Source organism: Heterodontus francisci, chromosome 38 (assembly GCF_036365525.1).
Source record: "Heterodontus francisci isolate sHetFra1 chromosome 38, sHetFra1.hap1, whole genome shotgun sequence".
Taxonomy (NCBI): domain Eukaryota; kingdom Metazoa; phylum Chordata; class Chondrichthyes; order Heterodontiformes; family Heterodontidae; genus Heterodontus; species Heterodontus francisci.
In genome coordinates this window covers 26,771,645-26,794,050 of record NC_090408.1, presented here as the reverse complement: position 1 = coordinate 26,794,050, position 22,406 = coordinate 26,771,645, and the positions used below count along the sequence as shown (strand labels likewise).

At 40.8% G+C, this 22,406-nt stretch overlaps 1 protein-coding gene across 2 annotated transcripts in view; it reads left to right on the top strand.

Annotated features, from left to right (window-relative positions):
- LOC137352458 (SHC-transforming protein 1-like) overlaps positions 1-22,115 on the top strand; it is a 114,422-nt gene extending 92,307 nt beyond the window's left edge. Inside the window, exons 7-13 of one of the 2 annotated variants that reach the window (XM_068017927.1) lie at positions 1,440-1,491; positions 2,412-2,538; positions 2,753-2,930; positions 3,912-3,981; positions 10,690-10,878; positions 17,464-17,729; positions 20,699-22,115. In XM_068017927.1, coding sequence (XP_067874028.1) covers positions 1,440-1,491; positions 2,412-2,538; positions 2,753-2,930; positions 3,912-3,981; positions 10,690-10,878; positions 17,464-17,729; positions 20,699-20,815 — 999 coding nt within the window. In that variant the 3' untranslated portion in view covers positions 20,816-22,115. Of the gene's footprint in view, positions 1-1,439; positions 1,492-2,411; positions 2,539-2,752; positions 2,931-3,911; positions 3,982-10,689; positions 10,879-11,278; positions 11,501-17,463; positions 17,730-20,698 lie in introns of those variants that run through there. The other variant, XM_068017928.1, reaches the window with a different exon arrangement.
- Positions 22,116-22,406: the final 291 nt, after the last annotated feature.

Here is a 22,406-nt window from a genome sequence, read left to right as displayed (position 1 = left end):
TATAAATGACTTAGATGAAGGGACCGAAGGGATGGTTGCTAAATTTGCTGATGACACAAAGATAGGTAGGAAAGTAGGTTGTGAAGAGGGCATAAGGAGGCTACAAAGGGATATAGATAGGTTAAGTGAGTGGGCAAAGACCTGGCAAATGGAGTATTATGTGGGAAAGTATGAAATTGTCCACTTTGGCAGGAACAATAAAAAAGAAGCATATTATCTAAATGGTGAGAGATTGCAGAGCTCTGAGATGCAGAGGGATCTGAGTGTCCTAATGTATGAATCGCAAAAGGTTCGTATGCAAGTACAGCACATAATTAGGAAAGCTAATAGAATGTTATCATTTAGCGCGAGGGGAATTGAATACAAAAGTAGGGAGGTTATGTTTCAGCTATACAGGGCATTGGTGAGACCACTTCGGGAGGATTGTGTACCGTACTGGTCTCCTTATTTAAAGAAGGATGTAAATGCATTGGAGGCAGTACAGAGCCAGTTTACTAGACTGGAATGGGTGGCCTGTCTTAAAGAGGAAAGATTGGACAGGCTAGGTTTGTATCAGCTGGAATTTAGAAGAGTAAAAGACGACTTGATTGAAAGATACAAGATCCTGAGGAGTCGTGACAGGGTGGATGTGGAAAGTATGTTTCCCCTTGTGGGAGAATCTCGAACTAGGGGTCATTGTTTAAGAATAAGGGTTCGCCCATTTTAGACAGAGATGAGGAGAAATATTTTCTCTGGGGATCATGAGTATTTGTAATTCTCTTCCTCAAAAGGCAGTGGAAGCAGAGTCTTTGAATATTTTTAAGGCAGAGGTAGGTAGATTCTTGATGAGCAAGGGGGTGGAAGGTAGGTGGAAATGTGGAGTAATCAGTTCAGCCATGAACTTATTGAATGGCAGAGCAAGCTCGAGGGGTCGAGTGGCCTACTCCTGCTCCTAATTCCTATGTTCATTTGTTTGAGAGCCCTTTTATAGGCCATACTGTTCTGTCAGCAACGTTCCCCTTAATTTTTCTTCATAGCGTATGGCCTGTTTGTTGCACTGTGCGGTACATTGCATATTGCTGCGCAGCCACGCAGTTTAGCGGGAACATTGCCTGTCAGACCATGCCAAGTCTGTTGGAGGCTCCCATATGAAAGATAAAGCGAGCTTTTTCTTTCAGGCATTGGCAGACCTGCCATATATTTTCAATACTTGTGTTTTTATTTCAGATTTCCAGCAGATGTGGTCAATTTCTTTATCAGTACAGGTTTGTGTTGCTCTGTATATAGAGAGCCCTCTGTTTCCTCTATGCCCAAACACTTTGCACTTCCACACGTGTTTCTAATGGAGTATTCAGCTTCTGTATTTTCATATTAAGTTATGGATGTATTATTATAAAGATGCTGAACACTTTTTTTTTGGCACGAGTTACAAATGTTAACTGTAAAATTCTCTATTTTAGGACACAACTGATTATGTTGCTTATGTTGCCAAAGACCCAGTAAATCAACGAGGTATGTAAAAACTCTCGGGATTGTCAGCAATTTCTTTTACACGTTGCATTCCAACAATAAATCTAACGATACTCAGTAAGGCTATTATACTATTATCCTTGGCATATAGGCTAATTCTGCAATTTTCAAACATGCTATATTTATTTTTATTTATTTTTATTTTATTTAGAGATACAGCACTGAAACAGGCCCTTCGGCCCGTCGAGTCTGTGCCGACCATCAACCACCCATTTATACTAATCCTACACTAATCCCATATTCCTACCACATCCCCATTCTATTCCCCTACCACCTACCTATATTAGGGGCAATTTACAATGGCTAATTTACCTATCAACCTGCAAGTCTTTTGGTGGTAGGAGCAAACTGGAGCACCTGGCAAAAACCCACGCAGACACAGGGAGAACTTGCAAACTCCACACAGGCAGTACCCAGAATTGAACCCGGGTCGCTGGAGCTGTGAGGCTGTGATGCTAGCCACTGTGCCGCCCAATATATTTTGGATTTTTTTCCGGTGCTTGTGGGAGAAATAAAGTACATCACTAGAATAATTAGAGAGGCAGACCATAAATTGGGTGCTACAATTGTATGCAGTCATGAGTTATCTACAACATGGATTATTGTGAATATATGTAGCTCTAATTTATATGCTAAACTATTTCATAAAATGTTCATCAATTATCTGTTTTAGTACCAAATACAGAAGTAAGTGTGAGCTAAATAATAATACTTGTATTCCTGTACTGGGTTTTTAGTGTTGATGCTGTTTAGCAATATTAAACCATTTATTTAAATACAATCATTTCACAGTGATGAGTGTATAGCTTATTTAAAATGAAAGCGTCAGAATTTGTGTAACTTTCTACAAAGTCTGTTCAATGTGCAATCATTTCACAAGCAACCTGTCTGGCATTCTACAGCATGCCATATTCTGGAGTGTTCTGATGATTTGGCCCAAGATGTTATAAACTCCATAGGAAAAGCATTTGAACTTCGCTTTAAACAATACTTGAAGAGCGCACCTGTAGTTATTACACCTAATGAAAGGTCAGTGCACTTTAAAGTTCTAGTTACAACTTAAACAAAAATCACAACACCTGAATACATGTGCTAAGAATTTCCAAACCACTAATAAGCACAGCAAACTAAGAATATGCAAAAACCTTTTGTGTTGGTCACTGACCATTCAGAAACCAGAAGATATGAAGAAGTGGTTTGCAAACACTGCTATAATGTCTTTGCTGCTATTCTTGTGTTGCAGAAGACCAGGCCTTGCAATATGGAATGTGGAGAGTGAAGAAGATCAGAACCATGGGTACTATAATGAAATCCCTGGCAAACCAGCACCTCCTGGAAACCCACTGAGTGCAAAAATGAAAGAGGACTCGGCAGCCTACAATAATAATAGCCAAATGATAAAGGATGGAGACTTTTCACAGGTTAGAGATGGTTTTGCTAATATTAGACTTCAGCTATTTCTGACATTGTGAGATTCTCTATATAAACATACTCATTTCAAAAGGGTGATTATCATTTTACAGTTGCATAAAAACTACCGGAAATCATTTGAAAGATTTTGCATCTTGCGTATACTTTTTATAGATATTGGGGAAACTCAGCTGAAGGGTTAAGACCCATACTGCAAGGAATCAGCAACATTAAACAGAGTAGAAGATTTTTTTTTAAAAGGCTAGATGAGGTATGCCTAGGTTTTTGTAGGAGGCATGGAAAACGGAGTTTGCTGAAGAACAACATCGCCAGCACTGTGATTTCATTGACCATTTATTGGTTTTGTATTATTGTTGTTTGAAGCTGGTACTGTTCATGTGCAAAATGCAGCTAGCAAGATTAGAGTTATAGTCCCAGGTTTGCCTCCCAGCAGGACAGGACTTCCATCTGCCCCTCTGGCACCACTGGAACCCTGATCCATCCTGGATTGGGATAATTTTGTATGTTGGGAGGATCGCTGCCATTAAGAAGGACCCACCCGGCAGAAGAGGAAAGTTCTGTCAATGATGCAGCAAAACCAATTGTTGCAGCATTAAGTGGATACAAGCATCCTGGAGATTAAATTAGATGTTCCGCTGAAGGCATAACTGAGACATGGGCCTTCAGCAGGCAAATGCTGGGGGCAGAACTGAGGGTGAGGAGGCCTTGGCAAGGCCAGTCCTTCAAAACTTTTTTTTTTTTTTTGGAGCCCATCTCCTCAACTGCTGTTTCAGTCCACCCTTTCTCCTTGCATTGACACTTTGAGTTTCCTCCTTCACTCTTCATGGGATGCACTTCTCTGTGAGGGGCATGACAAAAGTTGTGTTTCTGCTGTCTGACTAGATATGGTTATATACATTACACCTTTTATACATTACACTTGTGTTGAAATGGTTTGCTGTTTCCTTGATGTTGAATACATTGTTTTACAGACTGCTTGCCCAACATCTGTCACTTATGAAAATTATTCAGATCCACACAAACAAACCTTCATTATGGCAGGTACGTCATGTACTTCACAGATTTAAAATTATAAACTTTGGCCTGTATTGCTTTCTGAGTGTTCTCCATTTTTAAAAATTAGTTACAAATATTGTAACTCTGCTTTTGTAGCAAAAAATGCATATTCTGTGGACTGTGGGGAAAAATAAGTCCAATTTGTAAATAATTCAATATTTGGAATAATGTTTACTCAGTTTAGCTATCGATATAAGTTTCAGCTTTCTGGTCGGTTCATTGTAGACTCATCTGAGTATTTTGATTTGGTTTCTTTTGGTCAGTGTTTCTACTTTATCTGATTCAACCAGATACCATCAAAACATATCACTTCTGAGCTTTCAGATTGGTTCAGAGTTGCTACCGTTTTTGAATTAAATATTAGGGAGGAAGAAGTATATAACTGTCATGATGGATCCCCATTCCCTCATCCCAGCTCCAAAACCAACTGTCATATTACTGCCTCCACTGGTCTTCCAAGGTTCTTTGTTCCTGAGCCTCACTTCTGCACCTCCTCCTCTGTTGAGTCTCTGCTTTCCCTGCAGCCCAGGACCTTCCACATTCTGGGCTTTGGTCTTTCGCTACTGGTTACTGCCTACCCTACTGCCCATGTCTTGCCTGGAGCTCAATCTTGATGCTGAGCTTCCTCCCGTCACTACGCCTCATATACTGACATATTTTAATTCTTGTTTGTCACTCTCTGTCCACTCTGCTTTCCCTTTTATGCATCCTTCTCCTTTGCAGTACTCCATCCTATTCTTGTGCCACCACCTCTATTGACTTTCTGCATTTGCTGCCAACAGCAGCTTTCCACTCTCTACTAGGGCGTTGCCCTTATCTGCTGCCCACTGCCTGCTTGCCTGCACCTCAATCTGCTCCCAGAGATCAGCCTCATTCCTACACCTCCCACCCACCTTTTAAACATTTGCTTTCGATGTTGCCTACACTCTGGTGGGCCATGGCCCTTCCCTTTTTATTACTTACCTGTTGTGGAGACCACACCCAACCCTCTCCTCTCTCCCAGAGCTCACATGTTTTATGTTTCTCCCTCTGTCCAGTCTTCGCCTTCTTTTGCTTCTTAGGGTTTCCAGCACTCGGTTATTGTCACATGCTGACTAGCCTGTTGTCATGCTAGGTCTCCACCTGCCAAGAATGAGGCACATTAATTTTGTCATGAACATTGATTTTAAACTGTTACTGGAATGAAGAAGGGACTTGTTAAATAGATCAGCCGTGGCTGGAAAAGACATTTGCATATTAACAGACAGTGTTTGGAAGGACAAAGCAGCCATTCCCTGCCACATTCAACCCACAATGGACTTTTGATCACCAGAAGTTGAATGTGGGGGAGCTCACATTCCAGGTTGACTGTTAAGATGGCCGGATGCACAAATGGACATGGTCAAACCAGCTAGTCACATGACTAACCTACTGGGCAACCTGAGTTTTTTGAATTTGTACAAACAGTTTGGGCAGAAAGCTGTTTGCCCCTGGACTAAGAAAATCTCTCCTGTCTGCTCCCATCTCTTTCTCTCAAGCCTCTAAATCCACTGAAGACACAGGAACCCCAAGAGAGAAAAGTGTCCTACAGCGAACAAGGTTTAAGAAGAATACTGGGCCCCAACGAAAAGCAAGATCTACCTGCAATCAAGGACTCTGCAGTGAGCTCGAAGAACTGTAGCAACAACTCTTCAGATATTGCCTCAAACCTTTCCACTTTATTTTTCTTCTCTTTTCTGTCTCTATTTGCATGTGTGTGTCACATATGCATGCTAGCTTGGGGCATGGCTTGTACCTGTAGGCGTTAACTGAATTAGAGTTTAAGTTTAATAAATTTCAACTTTTCTTCTTTAAATCTAAAAGCCTGATACTGGTTTCTTTGCCTTATAATTGGAAAGGGGTGAACAAGGATTCACCAAGGGGAGCTAAAAACAATGTGTTTAAAATGAAACCCTGTGACGGTAAGACCACGTGAAGGCTCAAAGGGAACCCTAGACCTCTTTCTCACCTGGTCGTGACAGAATTTTAGGTGCTACCATCTGGGATTTTACCCACAGGCAAGTGAGAGAAATTGGAAACTATTTGGCTTCCCACTTCCAATCAAAAAAGAGCAAGATTTCAATACAGGTTTTATTGTGGTTGTGTGTGCTTGAATACTAACATGCCTGCAACTGAAGCTAGTAGCTGTCCAAGCCAAGGTGAAGTAACTTGGGATAAGTTAAAAGCACTGTCTATGGAGGGGTTGAGGAAAATGGCTGAGCAGTGTGGGATCACTGTACGTGGCATGGCTAGGAAGTCTGAACTCCTAAGGCTAGTGGCCAACCATTTTTCCCTTGAATCTGAAGAAGTAGAAACCGGGTTAGCAGCAGACTCTGACAGGGTATTGTTAGCAAAGATACAATTGGAACAGAGGAAACTTGAATTTGAGGAGAGGGAGGGAGAAAGAATATTCCAGAAGGAATGTGAAGAGAGAGAGTTGAAGTGGCTTGAGTTAATTAGGGGACAACAGAGTAACGCCAGTGAAAGCATGACCAATATGGAGGAGCTTAATTCAGGGCTGGGTACAAAATTGTTAAAACCAGCTCAACTAATTCCAAAATTCAATGAGGAGGATGTAGAATCAGGGCACACCTGTTCAGTGAAGAAATGATCATGATGGAAAGCACAGCAGAACAAGCTGTGGCTTTAACTGCAGTAAGAGTGGGACCCAGGAAACTTACAGCTGCAAGTGCAGGAAAATTTAATAGGATTCCTGAAGGGTATCAGGGTTTTTTGTCTGAAGGGAAAGCAACCCCATACCCCTTGAGTGGGCCAAGCAAGCCCATAGTGATTCTCAGGGACACAAGGGCCACTAGATCCCTTTTACTGGGAAAAGGCCTGACCATTTCCCAGAGAGTACAATGAACACCAAAATGGTGGTGAATAGTATTGGAGGGCAGTGTATGCCTGTACCTGTACACTGGGTGCACCTGGAGTGCGACCTAGTTTTGGGACTGGTGACCGTAGGGATTGTCCCTAGTTTGCCTGTGGATGGGGTTGACCTCCTCCATGATCTGGCGGGGGTGAAGGTGGTAGCCTTCCCCCCCCCCACCTCCACCTCCAAAAGTAGTGAAAGAAGAACTGTAGGAGGTCAGAGAGACAGGGCAGTGGTGGGAGATGGACCCCTGCAATTTCCTGAATGTATAGTGGATCAAACCAGCTCCCCCAGAGGAGACTATTGGCACTGCAGGCAGATGACCATGAGGTCTGCCTGTTTGAGACTTTCTTTGGAAAATTAGGACACCCAGGGAATGAATTAACAAAGTGATTTACTGACAACGCAGCTGGCAGCTTACGTCACCCGACTGCGCCAGTCTGCGCACGTGGGCTGCGTTCCGCAGTGCCAGGACTGGTTGGTGCATGCACAGATGACGTCATCGTGTAATGCGGACAGATGGGGTTGGCGCAGATGACGTTATCACGTAATGCAGGCAGATGGTGGGGGGATCCAGGCTGGATAGAGCAGGGGTGGGGGGAAGAGGGGGTCTGGGGAGCGGGGAGAGCGTGACCGAAGACCTTACTGGTGGCGGGTGCACCCTCCGCCACCCGCTCCCGCCGCCCGCCTGTTCGCTCAGCCACCCGCCTGCTCGCTCACAGCCCCCCGCCCGCTCGCCACCCGCTTGCCACACACCACCACCCCACCACCACCCCGACCGTTGGCTCACCCACCCGCCCGCTTGTTCACTGCCCGCTCGCTCGCTCCCTCCCTCCCGTCTGGCCATTCTGTGCTGCCCATGTGTTTAGGTTGCTATCGTGTGATTATTTGAGCAGCGCCATCTTTAATTCTGGCAGCAGCATTAGTGGCACAGGCTGCATTTGCGCATGTGCCGTTGCAGCGCCACCTAGTGACGGCGTTGTCAGCAAATGCAGCCACCGACAGTGAAACTTGCACCCCTAAGTGCAGGTGTTAGGACCCTCTAGCATAGGTCTGGTGAACTGTAAGGGACCCCCACTGAGAACAAAAAGGGACAGGCAGGCACAAGGCTGACAAAAGGTTAGACAGGGAAGGGGAAAAAAGTGACCAAGAGGGAAGGTTAAAGGAAATCCAAGAGGAATTCCAGATGAAAATCCCTACTGTCTGGTCAGCCAACCCCTAAAAATGTGAAATGTTCGACCCCACATCCTCCTATGTAAATACAGACTCTAGAAGCACCCCACCAGAGTAGCTAACAGCATTTACAGGAACCTGCAGAGACAAAGAAAGACCTCTAGGGGACACAAACCGTGAGGGTGATGCCTCACCTTGTCAAAGTGCCACAGGGGAGTGCAGTAGAGGCTGCACAAATACTTGCAGGCAGGAATGTTCTCTGGGACAAAGGGGAGATTAGCAAAGAATCCTCCCCCACAGTCAGAACCAAAGAGAAACCACCCATTCCCTTTTTCAGACCTCAATAAGAACAAAGACCCTAGGCAGCCATGGAAATGGGCAAACAGAAGAGAAACTTCCCCCCCAAAAAACACATGTTTATTGGGATGCCAAAAAGGGGGAAATTAAAGCAGCACTGGCACCAAGAGAAGACAGGCTGTAATAAGTTTTAGGATTTATGAATTAATGGGAATGAATAAGAGAAATGCATGGTTTTCTCTGTATCTTACATTTTTTCTCTCGACCCTTTTTAATGAAATGCACGTTTCTCAAATCACATTTCATTCCACTGGGTGTGGAGGTGTCATGCTAGGCCCCCACCTGCCAAGAATGAGGCACATTAATTTTGTCATGAACATTGATTTTAAACTGTTACTGGAGTGAAGAAAGGACTTGTTAAACAGATCAGCCGTGGCTGGAAAAGATATTTGCAAATTAACAGACAGTGTTTAGAAGGACAAAGCAGCCATTCCCTGACACATTCAACCCACGATGGATTTTTGATCACCGGAAGTTGAAGGTGGGGGAGCTCACATTCCAGGTTGACTGTTAAGATGGCCGAATACACAAATCGACATTTCAAACCAGCTAGTCACATGACTAACCTGCTGGACAACCTGAGTTTTTTGAATTTGTACAAACAGTTTGGGCAGAAAGCTATTTGCTCCCGGACTGAGAAGATCTCTCTCCTGTCTGCTCCCATCTCTTTCTCACAAGCCTCTAAATCCACTGAAGATACATGAACCTGAAGAGAGAAAAGTCTCCTATAGCGAACAAGGTTTAAGAAGAATACTGGGCCCCAACGAAAAGCAAGATCCACGTACAATCAAAGCCTCTACGGTGAGCTCGAAGAACCGTAACAACAACTCTTCAGATATTGCCTCAAACCTTTCCACTTTATTTTTTTTCTTCTTTTCTGTCTCTATTTGCATGTGTGCGTCACATATGCATGCCAGCATGGGGCATGGCTTGCATCCGTAGGCGTCAACCGAATTAGAGTTTAAGTTTAATAAATTTCAATCTATCTTCTTTAAACCTAAGAAAGCCTGTTTATGCTTGTTTATTTGCCTTATAATTGGAAAGGGGTGAACAAGGATTCACCAAGAAGGAGCTAAAAACGGTGAGTTAAAATGAAACCCTGTTACGGTAAGACCAGGCGAAGGCTAAAAGGGAACCCTAGACCTCTTTCTCACCTGGTTGTAACACTGTCATCAGTCCATCCTTTCCCCTCAAACATGCAACATAAATTAGAGCAGCCAAATTTCTTTATCATTTAAAATAATACAAAGTACTTATAAATCAGTTTTTAAAAAGTGCAATGATTTCCAAGTTTCATTTGTCACATGCATAGAATGCCGCATTTGAATATATTAATTTTCATTGTTAACCCATAAGTTACCTTGGATAAATTTCCACAGTTCATGCTTTCTGTTTTTGATATTTTTATTCATAAAGCACAATTCCAGTTACCTTCACTTCTAATGATGACTTCCCTAGAGGTTTAGGTCTTGAACATTTCCATGGACAGAAGGGAGGGCAAGACCAGTATTTATTGCTCATCCCTAAATGCCCTTGAGAAGGTGGTGGTGAGTCACCGCCTTGAGTCGCTGCAGTCTGTGTGGTAAAGCAATAAACTTGCAAGCTGCAAATCCCAGCCTGCTTTATAAATGTTGTCAATCATATACCAAATCTTGGGGCTATTAATCTGATACTTTGCTGAGTCTCTTCAGCTGACAGTGGTAGCGCTGGAAAGCACCATTAACTCTTATGCCAGGCTTCTGAGAGGGGCACAGGCTCCCAATGAAGAACGCTGTTAGAGACATTTTATGCACACACAAAGCTGTAGAATTGCTAAAATTAATAATTCCTTTTGTACTACTTTGGCTCCTGTTATTTCCTCTTCTCCTTGCTGTTGATGGTGGTTTGCCTCCTACCCTTTTATTTTGTTTAGAACTTTTGTGACTGGTAGTTTTCATTTTTGTTGGCTACTTAAGCATGGGTATGTTCCAGACTCCTAAATTGTTGTAGGTGTGATGGAAATAGGTGCACACAAGACACATAACTTTTTCAAAAATATATATACTGGTGGATCTCCTTTGGCAGAGGTTTTACAGGAACGGAGATGTTAGATCAAGTAGATTTATCAGGGACATTAATTTATCTGCATATAAACTCAAAGTCTTAAACTCAAAATTGTTTTAACCTTACTGTTTGGAACTCAAAAATGCAGTATCCAAGTTTACATTTTTTGTCAAAACATAACTTTAATGATTTTATCATGTCAAGACCCTACATAATTAATATTTCAGGCAATTCATGGACTAGATTTCCACAAACTAATAGAAACATTCTGCCAATCAAAGCCACCAGCAGAACTGATCTTTTTGATGATCCATCTTACATGAACACACAGAATGTGGAGAATCCCACCTCTTCCACCAAGAATGGAGCTTCAGGTCAGATCTCTGCCAACATGCACAAAGATGTATATGACGCAAGTAAGTTATTCAGTGACAGAGAATCTATACCCAAAACTGAAGTTCATTATTACACTGCCAATACTAAACTTCATTATAACAATTTTAGAACTTCACAGTAGCTCACATATTGCATGAGCAAATTTAAACATAAATTCAGCTCATTGAGCTCCTTCCCTCCACAAACCATGTACAATTTACCTTATGGACTCCATTGGCTTCACTTAATCTCAAATAACCAAAGGCACAGTCTCAGAAGTTGAGTCTTTCTTTAAAAATAAAATAAATAAAAGTTATCGAGAGATTCAAATATTGATACAACCTACACTATTTATGTGTGACTAAATGCATTCCAACATAACAGATCTGACTGCATGCAGCTGTGTATATCACCAGTAATGTTCTACCTTTCTGTTTACAGATGCTGACTCATTTCTTATGTACTTCTAGCATTTTCTGAGTATGGGCGAAACAGTCAACTTGGACAAGCGGCATAAAACTGGTGCTAGTGGATTGACCACTATGAAAAGGAAAATCGGGTGGGATGTATAACGGGCACCAAATCTGCAACTGCTCATTTTACCCCCAAGCTAATGTTGAAAGTTTCGCCCTATACTTTAGATCTCCAGCATTTGTAGGTATTTTTTCTTTTGGTTATTTGCATAGGTTCTACTCATTTGTTAGTTCCACCTATTAAAACTTTCATGAAAAGAATATCTAATATTTTAGAACTTCTCAAGACTTGAAATGTAGTGATGCTGGATGGTGGCTCTGGTAGGTGGGGTAGAAGTTTCTTCTTCCACTCTGTTGAAATCCTAACCTCAGCTGGACTGAACAGAAGGCGAGCACCATCCCACAGAATTTTTACCAGGCTGTTTTTATGATCCATAATAGCTGGCCAAGAGTAGCACTCATAATACCCTGGAAGTCACAGATGTGCGAGGCCCAATAAGGATGAGCAAAGGAAGGAAAATAGATCAGTTTAACTCTATATATGAAGGAACATACTGTCAAGAAAGCACATCTGTGGCTTTGTGCTATTGGACTCAGGGTTTCAACAATTCTTGAATTGTGGACACTTCCTGGTTAGAAAGGGTTTGGTAGGGATACTCTCAGGAGTATACTTTGCATGGGATTTAGCACTTGGGTGGAATCCGGCTGCAGTATTGATGGGACAGGCCTAATCCCGCTGATATTGACTGACGTTTCTGGGTTAACCTTATTTAAATAATTTGGTCAGGCGTTGCTGCCTGCATTGACCCTGGCGACAGGAACTGGAAAATTGCTAGCGTAGGCATCAGGTGTCCGTAGTAGGGTGGCAGCCTCAGGGAGCTGGACAAAATTATTTTTTCTTAAATTTGCAGGGTAGATTGCAAGGTGATTGACTACAATGAAAAGCAGAACATCTCCCAGCCCGATCACCTACCCCATCCGCCCCGGGTATAGAAAGACTTGCATTTATATAGTGCCTTTCACAACCACCCAATGTCTCAAAGTGCTTTACAGCCAATGAATGAAGTCTATTCACTGTTGTAATGCAGGAAATGCAGAGTGTGCACAGCCATCAGCCACAAATGGCAATATGACAATGACCAGTTCAGCTGTTTTTTGCGATGTTGATTGAGGGATAAATATTGGCCAGGACATCTGGGATAACTCCCCTGCTATTCATTAAAATAGTGCTGTGGAATCTTTTACATCCACCTGAGCAGGCAGATGGGGCTTCTGTTTAATGTCTCATCTGAAAGACGGTCCAAAATCAGGTGGATTAGGAGCACAAGATTGGTCCTTTTATCACAATGTTTTCATTCAATAGTAGGTGAACTTAATGGTAGTTGTGTGAAAATCTGATCATTGTATTCATTATACAAAGTTAGACTACCCAAATAGAACTAAGAATCAATTGTCTAGTTGCATATTTTCAATTTAAAAGGAAGGTTCTCCGCTACTCGGCTAATCTATCACAATAGGTAAAGAATTGATCCCTACAGTATTTCCCGATAGCTGCAAAACTCAACAGCCCCTGATAAAATCCAAATGCACAACACAGACACATGGGTAATTGCAACTTTATACTTGGGTGCAGATGTTGCACATAAGATAGGACATAAACCTTAAAGGAAGAATGATGCAATATCCAGCTTACATTTCTCACTGTCCTTTGGGCTGTGATTAATGAACAGGACTCTGTTCCACAAGGAGGGAGAAATATGGCAGAAATGTTTAATCAGTATTTTTTGCCCCAGTTGTTCTGGAAGAAGATGGCGTATGACTGTAGGAGTACCTGGGGCAGATGGTAGTCATCTATGTATCTTGACATTCATCTGTCCTCTCCATCTCTAAGCTCCTACTACTGTCTCTCTGTGTCCTAGAACTCTGCCTTCTCCATATCATTATCCCCCCAAGCCGTCTACTGTTTGTAAAATTTGTAACTCTCCCTGTCTGTAAAGCCTCCTTCAATATAATTAAAATGTTATTGTCCACCTTCACACTCCTATACTATCTCTTCACAGCTGACTTCCTCATCCTCCCCCCTCCATCACCTCTTGTTGACGTTCTGCTAAGAGCATGCTAAAGTAGCAGAGAATTCTGAATACCAGTTAGTTTATTTGTTTCACTGATGCTCAGAATAATACAATGGACCTCAGCCCACCCTCCGCATTCGATGTCTTATTGCAAGTATAAGGCAGATGGGGAAAAGCAACATGGGTGATGGAAGGAAAGATATCGATTGCTAATGAGTGGTGGGGGAAGCAGATTGAGCTGAACACTGGGGTGAACACATATGTGTTTGTGTGGGAGGGATAATGCTTTCCGTGACTGGGCTTCAGAAACAACTGATAATTCTTGATATCCATATGGCCCCTGGCAATAGGTTTGTCATCTATGACCAAAATAATTAATTAATACCATTAATAATTGTATGTTCAATTACGTATACTCCAAATTCTAATTTTCTACCTGGCACACAAGGATCAGAAGATAATGAATTGTTGTCACATTTGCTGACTTCTTCACAGTATTTGAAAATCTATTGAAGTTTACAACAAAAGGACTGCATCACAGTTACCAACAAAGTGAACATTTCTATGAAGGAGAATACAATATTAAAAATGCAGCAGTTTTGTTACATAGTGATTCGTCTACGCTTTGTTCTTGTGATGTATGGCTATCCCCACAGGAAGTGGCTATCACATTTCTAATAAACTGTATGTTAATAGAACCCCTGCTCTGCAGGATCCAGATGGAAATTAAGACATTAAATTAGATCATCTGCTCAGTGCAGATGAAGCATCTCATTTACAAACAAGGGTTTGCTGAAACCTCCAAACTGGAAAGCAGCCATTCCTGATTTTCAGCCATTAGCAATGCAGGATTTTTGTTTTATTTGCAACATTTAAAAAAAAAAAATCAAACAAAAGTGAAACAACCATTTAAGGCATCCCGAACCAGCCCTGCACTACACTGAAAAATAAGCAACGTGATAGCTTTTTTCCTGCAAGTTGGACTTACCTGTAATATGATTTTATGTCTATTGTGTTTAGTTAATTTGCAGCAAATTAACCAAACATATGGTTCGAACAGATGAGCACATTAGATCTCAGTGCCTCCACTATCAGCCCACTAATTTGACTTTGTGATGAAATGCAACTCTAGACATATAATCTGTGGTGATCTATAAGTAAAATTAAGGAATAAGGAATATTTTAAAGAAGCAGCAAAAGGACATATTTATAGCAATTGCTGATGTCACTCAGTACCAGTGGTCCATGAAGTCACAAAGGAAAAAGTCCCAAATTTAAGAAAATTACAGCAACACGAATAAACACTTATTTTCATATATGCATGGTGTCATGCTAGGCCCCCACCTGCCAAGAATAAGGCACATTAATTTTGACATGAACATTGATTTTAAACTGTTACTGGAGTGAAGAAAGGACTTGTTGAACAGATCAGCTGTGGCTGGAAAAGTATTTGCATTTTAAGAGACAGTGTTTTGAAGGACAAAGCAGCCTTCCCTGACCCATTCAACCCACAATGGACTTTTGATCACCAGACGTTGAAGGTGGGGGAGCTCGCATTGACTGCTAAGATGGCTGAATACACAAACTGACTTGGTCAAACCAGCTAGTCACAGGTTGCCCAGCAGGTTAGTCATGAGTTTTTTGAATTTGTACAAATATTTTGGGCAGAAGGCAGAATGCTCCTGAACTGAGATGATCTCTCCTGGCTGGCTCACCACAGCCTCTCCTGTCTGCCTGCTTCCATCTGTTTCACACAAGTCTCTGAATTCACTGAAGACCGATGAACCCCAAGAGAGAAAAGTCTCCCACAGCGAACAAGGTTTAAGAAGAATACTGGGCCCCAATGAAAAGCAAGATCTATCTCCACCAAGGACTCTACAGTGAGCTCGAAAAACCGTAACACAAATTCTTCAGATATTGCCTGAAACCTTTCCACTTTATTTTTCTTCTCTTTTCTGTCTCTATTTGCATGTATGTATCGCGCATGCATGCTAGCGTGGCTGTGTCGTGTATCCGTAGGTGTCAATTAGAGTTTTAAGTTTAATCAATTTCAACGTTTCTTCTTTAAATCTAAGAAAGTCTGTTTGTGCTGGTTTCTTTGCCTTATAATTGGAAAATGGTGAACAAGGATTCACCAGGAAGGATCTAAACACAGTGTGTTTAAAATTAAACCCTGTTACAGTAAGACTAGGTGAAGGCTGACCTCTTTCTCACCTGGTCCTAAGAATCCTTAGTTTATCTTGAAGCTTCAGTTTCTGATTTAGGGGAAAAAGATAATTCGATGTAATTTATGCATTTGTTAAGGGCAAGACCCTAAAAGGCAAGCAACTTACAGTGGCATTGAATTACTAAAATAATAAATAACACAACTATCAAACAACAGCTAAATCAGGTCCTGAACTTTTGTGTAGCAATAATTATCTGAACGGTCTTGAGATAGAGACATTAGGTAGCAGATTTTAAATGCATTGCTTTGCAATATTGGCTGGACTTTTACATTGCAGCGGAGGCCCCGCTACTGGTGGAAATGTCAGGGGTGAGCCCACCTTTCCCAGGCCTGGAAGTCACTTAACGATTTTACCTGGCCCAGGGCCTTAATTAGCCCTAGGTGGGACTTCTGCCCCTCTGAGGCAAGAAGTCCCGCATCCAGAAGCTGCCGGACAATAAGCAGTGCCACTGGGAGTGCTGGCCACAGGGTGCCCTATCAGAAGGGCCTTCCCCCAGCCCACGAGGGGGCGGCCAGGTTTTACTGGGTGTCCTCCCCAGGTGGCGAAGTGCCCAGCTGCACTGTAAGATACCAGTGATGGTGGGAGGAGGACCTTAATTGGCAATTAATTGGCCTGGGATGGCCAGACCATTTTCAACCTCCCCATTGCTCGTAAAATGGCAGTGTGGGTGAGTAGGCAATGGGGACGGAGCCCCCCCCACCACCTCCCACTTGATTTTTTTGCACCCCCCAACCACCTCCCCCAGTCTCCAGTTCATTCCTGCGGGTGGACGTAAAATTCTGGCCATAGTGACGTTAAACATAAAAATGGGCTTTCTTGTATTGAATAGTACATAAAATTAATATATCAAAATGGATCTGCGCAGTGGTTAGCACCGCAGCCTCACAGCTCCAGGGACCCGGGTTCAATTCTGGGTACTGCCTCTGCGGAGTTTGCAAGTTCTCCCTGTGACCATGTGGATTTTCGCCGGGTGCTCCGGTTTCCTCCCACTGCCAAAGACTTGCAGGTGATAGGTAAATTGGCCATTGTAAATTCCCCCTAGTGTAGGTAGGTGGTAGGGAATATGGGATTACTGTAGAGTTAGTATAAATGGGTGGTTGTTGGTCGGCACAGACTCGGTGGGCCGAAGGGCCTGTTTCAGTGCTGTATCTCTAAATAAATAAATAAAATCAGTACAAAACAATTACTACACTATGAACTTTTGTTAAAATCATTTGAGTGCTCTCTTGCTGGCTCAATGGGTAACTACACAGATGGTACTTAGCCATAAAGTCTGCAAAGGTCCCAGATTTACTTGCGGGTCTGTCCTGAGTTAGCCTAACGCAAACAAGGCATTATTGGAGGCACTGTAGGCATCCTCAGGTTGGAGAGGGAAAACTCATACGAACATATGAATTCAGCCAAAGTTCTCTTCCATGATCGTTGTCTGTTACTTTATTGTGTAAACGTCAGGTGAGAACACAATAGGACTTGGCTGTGATCTCCTGCCTCCCCCACCATTGTTAAAGATCCTCCCAAATGTCACTGCACAAGCTTATACCTGGAAAATGCTCATATTAGTGGGTTCCAGAGAGTTAACGGTATCTGGGGAATCATGTGCCACCATGAGTAATTGCCATTGGAAAAGGAACATTAAAAGTACTGTGGTGATGAAATGCAGTGCAATTCCAGATACAGCTACATTCCAAGTCTAATGTTTGGTTTGATGCACTACATGTGATACTAGCTATTTGTCCTCTGCTTGGGTTTATTTTTATATCAAATCTTTTTTTGTTCTCCGTTTTTTGTCTTTTTGTAGTAAATAAGTATGACTGCACAGTATAATTTTCCAAACTATGATTGTGTGACCGTAGAACCTGCTGAAGTTTCTCAGAGTTGTGCAACAGTCAACAGCCCTAAAGCTGTCCCACTGCCCACTACCCTGTCTTCCATGAGGGAGCAACTGACGAAGGAAGTCTGGTACCACGGAAGGATGAGCAGACAGGAAGCTGAGAGGCTGCTGATAAAAGATGGTGACTTTCTGGTGCGGGAAAGCATGGCCATAGCAGAACAATATGTACTGACTGGGCTGCAGGGAGGACAAGCTAAGCATTTGCTACTGGTGGACCCTGAAGGCATGGTAAGATTTAAGGGTACAGAAGCAACTTGTCGTATTGCTTTTTAAATTTTTTAAAAAACAATTATAAGCTTCAAGATAATTGAAGTACCTAAATCCATTTAATTTTGACAAACTAGCTACTGCAGAGGTTTTATTAAGTGAACATATTTATCAAATCATATTGAGGAAAAACACAATGCTGCATTGTGCAAAATTTGAAATATTTTGAACTTTAATAAATCCTGGTTAGTTTGTCATTCTGAATTTAGCATTTCTTGTTTATTCATTACATGTGTTAGAATCTTTCCAGGAGCTTAGACTTATGATAGTATTTGTAATACTTATCCACATTGTTGATGAAGGAAATCCCCTTAACCACTTGCATTACTGCAACAAAAAGACCATGGACAGGGTACACATGTGTGTTTTCAATGATAGGTTAGTTCCTGTTCCTGGAGTTTTGAAAATGTCAATCCAAACTCATACCTCAATTTTTTTTAAAACTTTTAATCAAAGTTTGTGTTTTTTTTTAACTACTGTTTTAATTTTTATATATCATTGCTGACTACCTCTGTCTTTTTATTGGCCTTAAATTAAAACACAGCTGAATGTTAATGCTGTAAAACTTAATGTTGGGATGAAAATTCAGTCCCTATTTTGCTGTAGTTTTATATGAAACAAGGTTTGCTATCATGCTAAAACACTTAGATTCATGCAGACTGTAGCTGCTTTAGTTTACAAGTTTTTAAAAACCCTATCATTTTACCTGGCCGTTACTACTTCATTTGTCTTGATGGTTGCTGCATCTTCTTGACTTCCTGCAGTGTAAGCCTTAAGCTTCACCTAGGTGTCTCTATATGAAATAAAAAGATAACACATATAAGTTCTGCTGTTCCTTTTTTTTTCTTATCCGCTTATATATTTCACTCCCCCGCCATATGCACAATTCCCTGTTTGAAATACAGAGCTGTTGATATTGGATATGTGAGAATTTTAGTAACAACTTATACAGTCACGTGAACAAACTTATGGCTAAGAACTTGATTTTTTTTTAAATTGGGTTATTCTTCATATATTTCCATCATTTCCATATTAAGATTAATGGACTTAATGAACACACTTTTTATGAAAGAGCTTTTTTTTCCAAATGGTTTAATTTGCTGTGTACAGGTCTGGTATTTAATGGACTTGTCATGTCATTCATTTGAATGTATAAGTTGACAGAGTAGGATTATGGTTGCCTCCAGCAGTTGAGTTGGGTTGAATCAGTTTGAGTAGGTGTCCTGAGTGCGAGCTTGTTTGGTTTGGGGCTATGAATCAAGTTGGGTGAGGGAAGGTCTGCTCGGGTTGGGTCTGAGTTGCCTCTCCCCTAAATCTGCCCCGATTGCTGCCAATTTGAATGTGTTCATCAACCAATTTCAAAAAGAAAAATGGCGTACACCTGTTATTTTAATTGTGTATTTTCTACAATTTAAGAACAATTACCCCTTTTATTTCTGGAAAAATGCAAGCTACAGCCCAAGGATTTTCAGATTTCATTCTCTGTTATACAGATCAGTTCTTTAGTTATTTTTTCCCCGCAATTTCCTTTCACCCTCAATTGAGTAAAAATGTAATTATTTTTAAAAATTTGTTTTACAAATTAGAATACTCTATCAAGGAGTGCAATATAAAAATATTTTTCAGTTCTCAGAAATGTCTGTCACTCAGTTCAAGAAATCTGTCTTGCAAACGTTCAGGCTTACCCACTCATGCAAGTATTTATTAATCTATGTACATCCATTCCTGTACAGGGTTTCCTCTATATGTTCTGTTTCCATTGGCTTTGGTAATTGTTGTTTTTAAAGAAAAATTGTACTGCATTACAAAATAGTTTTGTTTTTTGCATTTTTATTGTATTATCTCTGTTCACCATGGTAAAATGTTCTTTTTGATTTTCCTTTTTGTCTATAATCACAACTTCCCAGAAGGCTTATTATGTAGCTACATAGGCCAATCTGGCACTAAGCCATACAGACCAGAAGGTCCTAGTTCTGGTCGCAGGCCAGTGCTGAGTTAGTTGGTCTAAACTGGGACTGCCAATGGGGCACTGGAGTTGACCTCAGCACCCTAGCCCAAGAAGGAAAAATTGATCCAAGGTTCCCACTCCTGGTTGTTGCCTGCTGATCCCCCAATCTTAGGGGGGAACAAGGCGAGACTAGGTTCAGGCTAAACTGTGGTAGCCACCATTGATAAATAGCCTGCTTAGCATTCACTGATAGTCTGAGTTGGCCAAGGTACGTGAAAGCTGCTCATGCCCAGCATTAGTCAGTGCTTTGAGGGAAATTTTTTTTTGGTTCTATTCTATTTTTTGCTTCAATTTTAAACTTTTTAAAAAATTCTTATGCTGTCTAATGCAGTCTTATGTCAACAGAGCTCAAAATATTTGAGGTGGTGTGAACTATATTCAGTTTAGAAATGATTAAAGGCATCAGTGAATGGGTCATTTGCAGTGAGAAAATTATTATAGGATGAGGGTGAAATGATTGCCAATTCAGCAGACAGAGATCGTAGGGGCTGGAGAAATGATTGCATGCAACAAAGAAATGTCTCCCAAGTACAAATAAATGGTTTAAGGTAATAGGAACTGTGGCACTTATTCAGCTCTCTTGCACCCTCCTGTGTGCACGCAGTAGGTGCGCGGCAATAAAATTGATTCCGTTGCAGATACTTCCAAAAAAAAACTTCCAATCATATTTAATCTGATTATTAAATTGAATATAGTTCACTGACAGTTGTCAGTTAATCATCTATTGTCCCTACTTATCTGATGCCCCAGTTCAATGTTTACTAGCATTGATCTTATTGTTTTTAATTATCTAAATATGGAACACTGCATGTTGCAGCTTTTGCACTGCAGAATGTATTTTAATGAATGCTAAAATGTATCCATAATATTCATTTAGCAGTTTATTTAACAGTGTTTTGCCTCGGTTTTATTTCCTATAAAGGTGAGAACAAAGGACCGCATATTTGACAGTGTCAGTCATTTGATTAGCTATCATGTGGACAACCAGCTGCCCATCATCTCGTCAGGAAATGAATTATATCTTAAAAGAACTGTTTAAAAGAAACAGTAAGGAACTTCAGACAAAAAGAGTTTGCTTTTAGATATAACCATTTGCACCTGCCAGGATATTTCAGAAAGCTATCTTATCAGTGGGAAACCATGAACTGACTGTCTGTAGTTCCTTTCAAGAAATAAAAATGTAAAAAATTCATTGTAGGCTGCAATGGTCACAATCACTTTGCACTTCTGACTTAAAAGTGTCTGCTATAAGAAAATAATGTGTGTCAGTGTATATATTTTAGAAACCTAAATCAAGAAATAGCAACAGAGTGTAATCACATATACTGTGTGAATGTTTGTTTTCTTTATTTCTAAGCACAACTGGCATTGAGAACATGCAAAAGCCAATCCTAATGAACTGCAGACCATAAAATGTGCCTTGATTATAAAGAGATATTACAGCATACAAAAAAGCTTTTCTTTTCCAAATGGTTTAATTTGCTGTACAAAGGTCCGCTGTTTGTATGCAATCTGTTTCACTGCCTTTACACCAGAATTCTAGGAAGCAAAAATCTTTAGGAAATGGAATGGAGTTTAGAAATGCTTTGCTCTGTACCAATACAGTTTGCATTTTGAGTACCAATTCCCTGATTGCTTTGAAAAGCACTTTACTAATGCAGGGCTTTACAATTTTTCTTTCTTTTGAGCTGTTAAAAGGTTTATCACAACACACACGTACATATGTGTAATATATATGCATATTAAATAAATCAAAGTTAAATATTTCTAATGGAATGTTGATTTTTTTTTCACATTCAAGTTGTTATTTACTAGAGTACTGAAGCTGTTAGGAAAATAAAAGAAACTGTTCAGGATCAGACAAATCTTTTTGTAAATGGTAAATAGTGAATAATTTTGGATATGGCTTGTTAATTCTTTTGTGTATCTGCTTGCTGTATATCATGAGGAGTAACAGAGAAAATTAGAATTCCAGAAGTAGAATAATATTTTTAATAATTTTGGCTGGGTTTCCACACTGGAATACAATATAAATGTGATTATTTTTATCCTTGTATCAAAGCATGGCATGATTGAGATATCTATTACTGCTCTTCTCCCATGTCTGCCACAGTCTGACTTAGTGCCAGACTTCAAAGTACGGAGACAAGATATTTCCGTTGCATGATAACTCCATCTAATTGAAACAGTTTATTAAAGATAATCAGTTAATGAAGTATTTTTAAATGCTGAAAAATTTTAAATGATGCATGACTTCTATTTCAGTGTCATTTATAAATACTACCTTTGTGCAGCTCTGCTGTGCACTTTTGTGAAGAATAAAAGGTTATTTTATTCACTGCTACCTAATAATGCTTTGTCTGGTTTTTTTACAATGAGGGATATAGTAAACAGTTCCAGACAGGTGGTAAGCAGTGTGGGTAACTTCCACTCTTCACTTCCCAGCTGACTGCAGTTGTGTTTTGTTAAAAATGGCATGTTAGTCCTTGAGTGTTTTAGGGTCAAAATGTAAATTCAAGATAGAGATAGATGAATTTCTAGGTATTAAAGATATCAAGGGACATGGGGATAGTGCAGGAAAATGGCATTTAGGTGGAACATCAGCCATGATCTAATTGTATGGTGGAGCA